We start from the raw sequence: 11,722 nt of genomic DNA, 5'->3' as shown, positions 1-11,722 counted from the left end.
GAAAAGAGGCTTATTGAGGGGTCTGCGGGGTGTTGGGAGCAGCAGGGTGCTCTGAGGGAGAGGAAAACAAAAATCAGGGATCCTGCATTTGCAAAGGCTCTTCCAGCACACTGGAGAGGAGGAAACTTTCACTGAGTCAGCTGATGAAGGCAGTCAGCTAATAAGCCTGACTGTCCCTGCTCCCCATCTTAGGTTTCCCGTCTCCGTTTGATGAGAATATTGATATTGGATATTTCTGATGTTTTTTTTAAAGCAGGGAAGTTATGCATCTCCTGGTTTTTACCAGGCCTGGAAAGTCAGCAACCTCCCAGTGCAGGATGCTGGGGCTGCTGGTGCTGCTGCAGGCAGGTGAGAGCAGGCTGTGGCAAACAGCAAGGAGCTAAGGGCAGGACAAAATACCCACATTCTTGGTGCTTCCTTCTCCACCAGTCCTTCCCTCTGCCCACAAACCACGCAGGAGCCTGCTGGGAACATTTTAATGTGGATGTGATGAAGTCCTGGACCTTGTGCCATGGATTTGCCCATTGGGGGAGATGACCAAACGTAGAGACCTAGAGGAGAAGCTTGCAGAAGTGGCCAAAATATGAGCATTGCTGCTGATGCCAGCAGGATCCACTGCGCTGGGGTTTATCAGAGAGCTGGGGCAGCAAAGCAGAGAGGAGGGTGTTCATTTTCAAGGAGCACTTGGTGCACAGCAAGCAGGGTGTACCTCCACAGAGGAGAGAGCAGAGGAGCAAGGTGGACTTGCTGCCATCCCAACAGTGTCACCAGGGGTGGTCAGTGTCCATGCTCACTCCCTAGTCCTGTAGCAGCTCTGGGGTGGGAGCTGGTTGAGTTTTCCTTTGGAAGATGCCGGTCTTTTCCCTTGTGACATGATGGGGAGGGACCACATGGGGTTGGTGCTGAGGTCTTCTCTGATCTTCATTAAATGGATAGAAAGAGCTTTTGATGTAATTCATTCTCTCTTCTGTCCTTGCAGGATACAAAGGAGGAGGTCTCAGAGAAGCCAAAGTCCGCTCCGACGGCAGAGAAATACGGCTGGATTAAGAAAAGCAGCGGGGGGCTCCTGGGATTGTGGAAGGACCGTTACATCCAGCTACGGAAAACACAGCTCGTGGTCTATGAGGATGAGGTATGGTCACAGTGAACAGCCTTGAGTGAGGGGCAGGATCAGGCCCTTGGTGACATACGTGTTTTAAATTCTTCCCTCCAGCCCATTCCTTTCAAAAGAGCTATTCCAGTTATCTCCAGGAAGGGTAAATGCTATAAAAAAAAAAGAAGACAGCAGCTGCATTTTTAGACTATATTATATATGATAAATATTTTATCCAGTAAATATTTTGACAGTACTATTGCCAAAAAAAAGTAAATATGGGGGCAGGACATCCTGTGAGAAGGAGAACAGAGCAAAGCTTTGGGCGGAAGCAGGATATGGGCTACGCTTTTTTGGCGTTTAAAGGATAAAACTGGATTGTAGCAGCCTGACTTCCCACCTGCCGCTTGAGGGGACAGCAGGCAACTTTGCAGCTGTTTGGCACCCCTCAAGCAGCTCAAATTGTTGCTAGCCAGGCTCTTCAGGGCTTTGTTTAGCCAACGATGGACACAGGGTGAGGTTGTGAGTGCTTGCTGTCCTCCTTAAGCAGGGACAGAGTCTGGATTTGGCTCATCTTTTCCCTTTACTTGAGCCAGTACTGAGCGAAGGACCCCAGGGAGCCTAGTCCTGGACTTCCCCAGATAAATCGCATGCTTTAAGTTCATGGCCTCATTTAGAGCTGTTTCCAATCAAATGAGAAATAAGAGCCAAGCCAAATCTGTCCTGCATCTTCATGCAAGAAGAATGGGGAGTGCAGGGCTGGTCCTGCTGGGCCGCAGAGGTGGCTCTTTCCTGAGTCAAACCCTTGGTTCCTGGGCTGGAAGGGAGCAGAGCTGCAGAAGGGAGCAGCTCTGCAAGAGCAGAGTTTGCCCCAAAAGGAAGAAATAACAGTGCAGAGCACAAAAGCTACAACCAAGAGAGGTTTGAGGTTAGGGGTGGGTAAATCTAAGCCCTGCTGGTTTATGGTGGCCAGAAGTTTGTGCATGCATTGGGATGAAGGAAGTTTTCTCACTGCATGGTCTGCACAAGGAGCTGTGCGGTGTCTGACACAAGGGGATCTGGGTCATCCGTGGGCATCAGGATGATATAAACCCAAAAATCATGTAAAGCTTCTGTGCAGTGTGTCAAGGGAAGAAGAATGGGGAAATGTTTCAGCAGCTGCATTGCTGCGATGGTTTCAGGAACAACAGGACTGACAAATGAGTTTGGTTCTCTTTTTTTTTTTAAAAAAACCCCATATTATTGCCTAATAAAGAAGATTTGTTATAAACAATTGAGGTTAAAGGGTATTACCTCCTCCCATACTCTGAACCTTCTTGCTCTTCCCAAATCCCAAAGCTTTCCAGAGGCGTTTGTTCTGAGTGTTGAAATGTCATAAAAAGTGCAAGAATAATGAAATGAGAAGTTGATGTCAGGTGATGAGCAGCTTGGAAGGCAGGCAAAGCAGTGGGGTCTTCTCTTACAGAGGGATGTGCAGCCTGGTCCTGCAAACCGTGGGCTCTCTGCAGATTACTTCCCAGTGCCCCAGACACCTGTTGACTCCAACTGAAGGTCCAGGAACTCACAAATTCAAAATCTATAAACATGACGTAGTGTTTTTTTAAAGGGCATGCCTTTAAAAACAAGATATATGGAGGCTTTCATTACCACAAGGGAAAAGGAGGCTTTTAAAGTAAGATTAATTTTCACAGACGTTCAGAAGAAGGAAAAATCCCAATCATTTAAAGGGTTATTTTATTATCTCAACAAGGAAAATGGCATTTGTAACAACCAGGCATAATGTTTTCTGGTAGCCTGCGGATTGTGGTAACATCCTGTAATAAATTGCATCTGTAAGCTACAGTAGCTACAAGGTCCCATTATTGTAAATAAGGGATCATGTTAATATCTATAGGCTATTAAACTGGCTTACAGTGAAGTCAAATGTCTTAGGAGAGGAAATTGCTACAAAATTATCTGGTAGCACAATAGGATAGCAGGCGATTGTGCAGACTTACTACAGAGGAACTAAAGGAAATGGCAATTTTCTGCACTCAGGAGGGGTCCCGTTGCCACAGAATTGAGGCAGTTCATGTTTATTGCTGTATTTATCTTCCTTTAACGTGAGTTAGGGCAGTGTGGCTGGCTCTATCTTACAATCAAGGAACTGGGTTTTTGAGATGAGAAAGGCCTTGCCCAATGTCAAAGGAGAGTTTGTGGTGCAGGGTGCTCTGGTGGCTTTTCTTTCTGGAGCTCCATCTGCCATTTTGACAAGCTGGAGAAGTGGGCCCATGTGAACCTTACGAGGTTCAACAAGGCCAAGTGCAAGGTCCTGCACCTGGGTCAGGGCAAACCCCGGTATCCATACAGGCTGGGGGATGAAGGGATGGAGAGCAGCACTGCAGAGAAGGACTTGGGGTGCTGGGGGATGAAAAGCTGGACATGAGCCAGCGATGTGGGCTCGCAGCCCCAAAGGTCAACCCTATTCTGGGCTGCATCCCCAGCAGTGTGGCAGCAGGTCGAGGGAGGGGTCTCTATTCTGCTCTGGTGAGACCCCACCTGCAGTGCTGTGTCCATCTCTGGAGTCCTCAGCACAGGAAAGACATGAACCTGCTGGTCCAGAGAAAGTCACAAAAATGATCAGAGGGCTGGAACAGCTCTGCTGTGGAGAAAGGCTGAGAGAGTTGGGGCTGTTCAGCCTGGAGAAGAGAAGGCTCCAGGGAGACCTTATTGCACCTTTCAGTACTTGAAGGGGGCCTATAAGAGAGATGGGGACAGACTTTTTATCAGGGCCTGTAGTGATAGGACAGGGGAAATGGTTTTAAACTAAAAGAGGGGAGATTCAGACTAGATAGAAAGAAGAAATTTTTTTACACTGAGGTGGTAAAACCCTGGCCCAGGTTGCCTAGAGAGAAGGTAGAAGCCCCATCTCTGGAAACATTCAAGGTCAGGTTGGACGGGGTTCTGAGCAACCTGATCTGGTTGAAGATGTCCCTGCTCACTGCAGGGGGTTGGACTAGATGGCCTTTAAAGTTCCCTTCCAACCCAAACCCTTCTATGATTTTCCCCACTAGACCTTCTCCACATACCTGTCCTGCTTTGTGTGACCCTAGAGCCAGACACAGCATCCCAGACTATCCTCAGGCTGAAACATTTTTAAACAGGATTGTTTAGTTCTTGCTGAATTGGGGCCCTAGAAAAAGAAAAGAGATAAAGTCTCAGGCAAGAGAAATCCAAACTTCTTTCTGTATATATCCTAAGTTAGACCTAAATGGGTTAAATGGGAGGGCGATCAGCTTCCATGTGGGAGGGGAGGTTTCGAGGCTGAGTATTCCAACTGGTCTGAGCCCATCAGATTTCCAAGAACTGAGCTTGTGACTTGTACACATGGTGTTTTTCAGTCCCCATGTGTTGGAGCCCTTCATGAGGGTGCTAATGTTGCCTTTAGCAGTTGTTCCATATGCAGGCACGCTCGTTTATGCAATTGCACGAGGCTGGCTGCACTCATAGCTGAGGTTTGTACGTGCAAAAACAAGAGCAGAGGGAATGGCCATCACAAGATGCAGGCAATAACGTTGTACCGTGTCACCAGCAAGTACAGCCTGAGCAGAACACAAATACTATATTTATCATCATCAACAGCAATCTCCTGGAATGTTCTCCTGAGCTGCCCTGGGAGTGTGTTTCCCATATTGCAGCTGTTAGTCAGGCTTTTGGTTTGGTTTAAAGTGGAGCTACCTCCAAAAAGCAAATTGCAAGTGGCTATTGTATTATTTTAGAGGTGTGTGTGGGGGGTGAAAGTCATCCCACCAGGCTTCAGGTTTCTTTTCAGCGGATGTGAAATGAAGGGAGATGGATTTCTTGTTATCTGCTGGGCTTCCATCTACAACAGCCCACATCTGGACCCTCATGTAAATGAAGACTCAGTGAAGCAAGATGTTTGTATGATATTACGTACTCAAATGTCAGGAAAAGAGGCACCGATGCAAATACATACAGCTCAGATCCTGAGGAACTGCTCCAAAAATCTCTGGGAAAGCAGGTTGTGTGCCAGGCCCACGCAGAACCGAGCAGGTTATTTTCTAATGGGGTTTCTTGTCTTCTTGTCTCAGCATATTTTTGCCAGAATAAAAATTAAGCCTTGCAAAACTCCAGGCAGCATCTGAAGAACAGACAATGCTATGCAGAGAGACTACACAGATCAATAGCATCACTCCATGTATTAAACAGCATCAGTCTTGGGTTTGTTTTTTTTTCCTTAAACACAGCAGTTACTGGTTAGACATATTTTTTGTTTTGTTGGTTTTTAAAGGTATTATTTTTTTAAAAAAACCCTACTAGACCAAGAGTCTTCTAGAGATGAGAGGATCCACTCAGCATTTAAGAGTCATGCATCTAACATCTGTGCTTTGCCCCTGGTAAAGTGATAGCAATGTATAGCCAAAAGTGATTTATTAAAACACTTTTGAGATCCTCAGATGGAGAAGTAAATTATCATTTCAGGCACTCTAGACGTTGTACACGGAAGGTCAAGGCCCATGAACGTGTGTCAGGCAAAAAGGATTTGCTGGAAATTTTACCTTCGTATAAATAAAAATTTCAGTGGGTCTTTTTTCCTCCTTTTTATCAACTTTTCTTTGAGGAAATTGTTTGCCAGTGTGATTCTCTGGTTAAGCACATGCATTAATACCTTCAGGTGTTTAGTAATTTTCTTCTTAAGGGCTAAGCTTACAGACACATAGAGGTTTAAATCGCAGCATCTGCTCCACGTATAGCTAATGGAATTGGTTGTCTGCATTAAATCATGAATGTAGGAGCTTCTGTACCAGGATTTAAAGCATCTTATTGATTGTCCCTCACAGCAAACACAAAAGCAATTTAAAAAACAAGTCCTAGAGGAAAAGAGAAAGGTGGCTTGAAGGGAATTCCCTGCTTTGATTGGCAGCAAATGCAGTGTTGTGGGACAACCCTGTGACCTGTGTGCTGCAGGGAGGTGCCACCACCCAGTGAGGACTCAACCTTTGTGTCTCAGGATGATGCAAAAGGATTGCTTTAACTTTTTTTGGGACACTAGAGACCAAAACGAGTGTCCACAACACATCTGAGACCAAGGGGGCAGGAGTCTGGAAGTGACCTTGTCTCTGTGTGATTCCCAGGAGGCTGAAGGAATCTGGAGACCTGTGGCAGGGTCGAGCACTTTGGTCTTTGTCTTAGTGGTGTAGGAGAAACATAAAGGATCTCTTTGTGACCCAGGTAGGCTCACAGAGAGGGGATGGCCACTTGCCAAAGGTAAAACAGAAACAAAAGCCCCATTCTGGTGCTCCCTGAACTCAGATGCTTTTCCTTTGCCTTCAGACATGGAGTTTTCTTATTTTTCTGGCTGCTTTTTTCCCCACCCTCCATGAAGAGGATAACTTACTTGAGAAGTTCAGGTCTCTGAGATTAAGGAGCTGTAACTTGTACAGTCAAACCAGTGCCCCTGGGAAGCAAGGTTCTGCGTGTCCCCATCCTCGCTGCCCTTGTTCCCTGGTCAGATCACAGTCCCCAAAGCCTCCCCAGTGAGAAAGAAGAAGGGCAGCTGGAAGGCAAGAGGTGATGTCACAGCAAAACTACAGCTCTCCACCATGCCAAGTCCTTCTTGTCCCCCAGCTCAGTGCTCCAGTGTTGTTAGGAAGTGGAGGATGGCTTGTGATCTGATATGGGATCAGGGGGAAGGTTCCCATCCAAGAGGTAGGAAGGGTGGACAAGGAGGGTGACGTGGAGCTGCTGGGCTCTGCTGGGGACAGAGCTGCTTTCGAGAGCAGGGAGGGTGGGCTGGAGTCTTTGTGCTGGTCTCTGGTCAGAGTTCTGCCAGGCCACCTACATCCTGAGCCCAGCAAACTTTCACATCGGAGCTGGTAACCACACGGGCCGTGTGGCAGCACTGTGATGTGGGCGGTTGTCCACCGAAGGCCAGGATGAGATCACCCATCCCTGAGGCGTGTATTCCTGACCTCACCCTCCTCTGTCATTCGCTGCCCGCTGAGGGGTTATTATTTCCATCCCTGTCCTTTTGCAGTGACATTGTGATAGCAGGATTGCAGCATGAGCCTTGTGCCTTCAAAGGGCTGGGGAACGTCAGCAGGATTTTTATCTGCTGGGTTTTAGGTTTGGACAGACAGGATGAATCTCCTCCTCCTCCTCCTCGTATACATTTTCCCAGTTCTCTGGTCACATTCACCTCCTCAGCGTTAAATGAAATAAACGGTAATGTCATTAAAATAATAAACCTAAATTAGATCCAGACATCCCTTGGTAGCTCAGAACTTGCTCTGTGTACTGGCATCAGCTCTGCTGGGCCCCCATCCCCAGATAGGAGAGTTAAAAAAATTTAAACACACAGTCTGAGCTCTGCACAGAGACTTAAATGTCAAGTGGTAAAGGGAGGAAATTCCCTGCAGCCCACTTCCCTCTGAACTCTCCATTCCCTGCCTCCAGCCACGGCAGCAGCTTCCTGGCTACGACATGTTTCCTCATCCCACACCCCCCTCTCCGCTACAGGAATTGCTAAATACAAACTCAAGACGGGTATAAGGAGCTGCCTTGGGAGTGGAGCCTGAGCTGGGGACGGTCACAGCCAGTGGTTTTAATTTAGGATGGTAATAGAGAGGTTCATGAGGTGTGCTGACTGTAGCACTTTACCGGCATGAACTGCTCTGCGATTCTCATTGCTTATTTGTGTACTTAGCCAAAGGGAGTTTTGGTTTCTTCTGGACTACTGAGACATGAAGAATATTATCTGCCCAGCATTACACTGTGATTCCTATTAGGGATGGTGCTCTGCAGCTGAACTGAGCCACGCACCACGTGTGGAATTTTAGTTATGTTACTGGGAGAAATGAGCCAAGATCGCGGCCGGCAGTCATCACTGGAGATACACCAGAGAGAAATATTCCCCGCTGAGACGCTGGCCCTGGCAGTTTTGCTGGCTGTATGGGACCAGAGTTCCAATCCTAAGCATTCTGACAGCTCAGAGCGTGGCTGCAAGAGAGTGTCCCAGTCACATGTGGCTCCCACTGACCTTGCTGAGGCTCAGCGCAGCGACAGAGCTCACCCCTTATCTCCACTCTGCCTTGGGCTTCCTGGGAGGGCGCAATGGACCATCGTGATATGTGATCTCATTTAGGTTCCTGCTCCAGCAGGGGGATTGGACTGGATGATCTTTCGAGGTCCCTTCCAATCCCTGACATTCTGTGATTCTGTGATTCTGTGCTGTCTTCCCTGTGAAAAAGCAGAATAGCCTCTCCTGCATTCGTTGTGGTGTCACCAAGCTAAAGAGAAGCTTGGGGAGTGCTCTGAGATGATGCCAGGAAATGTCTTAAAAGTGCATCATGTTATTCCTCCTTCCTATGATGGGACTGACGCACCTTCCCAGCCTGTGACTGGGGCAGGATGATGGGCAAAGAGTTTCCCGCCTTCCTTCTGGCTGCGGATCCCTGGATGAGGCCAACAGAGATGGCAGCAGCTGGTGTTTCTGTCCACAACGTGTTATTTGCTCAGCCACTATGGCCCACTAGCCACAAATCAGCCTGTAGCTTAAAAGACTATAGGGTGTTTTCTTTGTGAGATGCCAGCTTGATTTATGGGGGCTTGCTGTCTGCATGCAGGTTATTTTTAAGGCAGAAGAGCTTTTAGACAGATGCCAACGAGAAGACATGCAGAGTTTGATGGTATATGATTGATTTCAATGCCTCCTGTTCATCATAATGTTTCATTCCCTCTCTGCAGGATGAACAGAAGTGCATAGAAACAGTGGAACTGGAGAGTTACGACAAGTGCCAGGAACTGCGTGCGCTACTCAAAAGGAAAAACCGTTTCATTTTAATCCGCTCCCCGGGTAAGAAGGTAGGATTGCCTTTCTCATCACCCTCAAGTCTGCAGGCTCCAGAATGAGTTCCCAGGCAGCTGCTCCCAGAGCAGATGAAAAGCTCTTTGGCAGCTGGGAGAAATGACCTGTAGCTGTGAATGGTCTGAAGTACGTAAGGAGGAATGCCACTGTCTTGTAGACTTTCTTCTTGCAGTGGCAAAAGGGTCTTCCTTGTCACTCAACTTTTCTCTCTTGATATTTTTCCAGCCTTATCATTTTCTTTCTTCCAGTACTCCCTGAGCAGGGGAGAATAACCATTCCCTGTGGTTCCCCCATGTGCTCTGGGTGAGGAAGTGTCCCTGTCCCACCTGCACATGCTGTAGCTCTGCTCAAGTTCCAGTGAAATCAGTGATCCCCATCCACATCCTGAGACATTCCTGGAGCTGGGACCGTTGATCTGAGAAATTCCAGTGCAAAGTTACTTGCAGCCAAACAATTCCTAGGAGAAAAGATTTATTCTGCAGAATTAATGAAACTCTACATCTTTAGCATCCTGCACAGCATCTGGTTAGATCCAGAACATACCAACCAGGCGAGTGTTGCAAAGTTATACATCCATCTGAGCACTGACTGTATTAGGGATTGGAAGGGACCTCAAAAGATCATCTAGTCCAAGTATGCAAGGACGTTTGCCTTACTTTCTATGTAGTTCCATAATCACTACACATCTTTGGAAGTTCTCCTTAGTTCCTACTTATATACTATCCACTTCAGCATCTTTATGGGCTAGGATGCTTCTGTTGTTGCTCTGAGGCATTTCACTTTGACTTACATACTAATTTCAATGTAATTTTATTGGCTTAAGAGATCTTATTAAATCTCCCCATGCAAATCTGAGAGGTTATGAGGGACAAAACACATTAATTTCCATAAGATTGTGAACAGGCAAAAATACCAACTTGCCTGCATTCCCTCATCTCCATTTTGTTTAAATAAATGGAGATTGTTTAGTCCTTGTTGTCACTGTTGCTTATTCTTTCACTCCACTTAGTGTTTATTCATATAATAAGACCCCAGCTGAATTCAGAACATCATTGTGCCAAACTTCATTCAAAACAACAAAACAAGGACTGTCCTGCCCCAAAACACTGACATCGACCAGTGTGGGGGTGGAGAGAGAAGGTGAATGATATTTGTTTTGCAAGTGGGTGCAGTCTGTATCGGGGAGAAAAGTGAGATGATGCACCACGCACCAAAGTGATGGTAGCTTGGAAATTTGCACCCTGGATCCCAAGAGCAGTGAGGTTCTCCAGCCTGAGTGGAGCTTTAGAATTTGTTTTGTAATTTGATTAATCAGAAATCATGTCAATTTTAGATTGAAAGTAAGCCTGGCAGGCTTGGCGTGTTTTCTAGAGGGTAGCTCAATAACTACAAGTGCACACTGACCCTCAGGGAGGGCGAATAAAAGCCTGTGTGCTCAGAGATGGGCAGCATTGGAGGGATTATTACTATCTGCAAGTATGTTAGTTGGAGAGATGAAGTGTCTAATAGCTGCATGTGTCTCTGCACTGCTGCATGAAGCAACACAAGGTATGAGACCTGTTCCTAAACCTTTCCTTTCTTGCTAGGAGAAAAATATGCCCAAACTCTGCCCCAAAAGGGTAACTTCATCCTTTTGGCATGTTGGCAAGTTTACAGCTCCCCTGTTTTTCATGCCACTGATTAAACGGAGACCTAGATAGAGGCTACTTCTTATAAGGCTCTTTTGGTGAAAGGAAGGGCTTTTATAAATGAAAAGTTCCCTGTTTGTAGCTCCCCTCCCACCCTCCTTTTGGCTGGGAATCCGGTGAGGGTGTTGACACACAACATACTTTGGCAGATGTTAGAACAGGCTTCAATTAGGAGGCCAATGTACACAACTGTCCTTCTTCTGTTTTGAAATTGCAGCTGTGGCGATATATATCAGCTAAACATTTTCCATTCGGGAGGCTTGCTGCCATCCCCAGTTTAAAATCACCCTGTGAGCTGTCTTGCCAAGCCCTGACAGATCTTGCTAAGGCTTTTTTTTTTGTCCCCCCTCTCCTGAGCACAACACTGAGGAATGCATAAAGCCAGTGAGTTTGTGGGACTTCCAAGCTAGGAAAGGCCATTTTTGTTTCAGTGCACAAATAAAGAGTTTCCCTGTTGAATACAGGGAGCCCAGTTTAGCTGTAGGGGAATCCCAGTTTAAATCTCAAATGGGATATTTGTGTAGAGCAGTGGATATGAATCAGTCAGTTAAAACCACTCTGCAGCTAGAGTTGCACCTCAGTAAATAAGTTGCCTTGCTAAACACTGGGCTTTGATGGATGTACCCCAGATTCTGCTTGCCCTGTTCACAAGGGTGACATTTTTGTTAAACTGTGACAATATGAGCATGTCACACGCCTGCACTGCTATGGAACAGAAAGAAAGCACTGCCCTCTGAGCTTCCATTCTTCAGCACTGCCCACTGAGCTTTGATTCTTCAGCAAAGGAAGCTGGAAGTGTGCAAAAGACTTATTCTGCTTAGAAATCTCAAATGCTGCGTTCCATCCACAGCAATTAAATTAAGTCTGATGGATGCAGAGAGCTGAGCTTGTAAGAAAGGGCAGCAGCCTTGGCTTGGAGACTTCAAAAAGTATTAATGATGCAAAAACCCAGTGTAAATGATGCTTGGTATAAACTGCCTAGAGTCTACAGAGATTGGCACAAGTCTGGTATTCAGCGGGTCTGAAAGCCTTCAGCTGCAGGGAAGTCTTAAGAATGGGAAGAAAGAGGGTGGT

At 46.6% G+C, this 11,722-nt stretch overlaps 1 protein-coding gene across 1 annotated transcript in view; it reads left to right on the top strand.

Annotated features, from left to right (window-relative positions):
* The first annotated feature begins 599 nt into the window (after positions 1 to 599).
* Positions 600 to 11,722, top strand: part of PLEKHO2 (pleckstrin homology domain containing O2) — a 23,590-nt gene continuing 12,467 nt past the window's right edge. The window contains exons 1-3 of the mRNA XM_010178334.2: positions 600 to 698; positions 980 to 1,132; positions 8,840 to 8,956. Coding sequence (XP_010176636.2) covers positions 600 to 698; positions 980 to 1,132; positions 8,840 to 8,956 — 369 coding nt within the window. The remainder of the gene's footprint in view (positions 699 to 979; positions 1,133 to 8,839; positions 8,957 to 11,722) is intronic.

The sequence above is a fragment of the Antrostomus carolinensis genome, unplaced genomic scaffold (genome assembly GCF_000700745.2).
Source record: "Antrostomus carolinensis isolate BGI_N321 unplaced genomic scaffold, ASM70074v2 scaffold18211, whole genome shotgun sequence".
NCBI lineage: Eukaryota > Metazoa > Chordata > Aves > Caprimulgiformes > Caprimulgidae > Antrostomus > Antrostomus carolinensis.
This window is presented reverse-complemented; position numbering and strand designations above follow the sequence as displayed.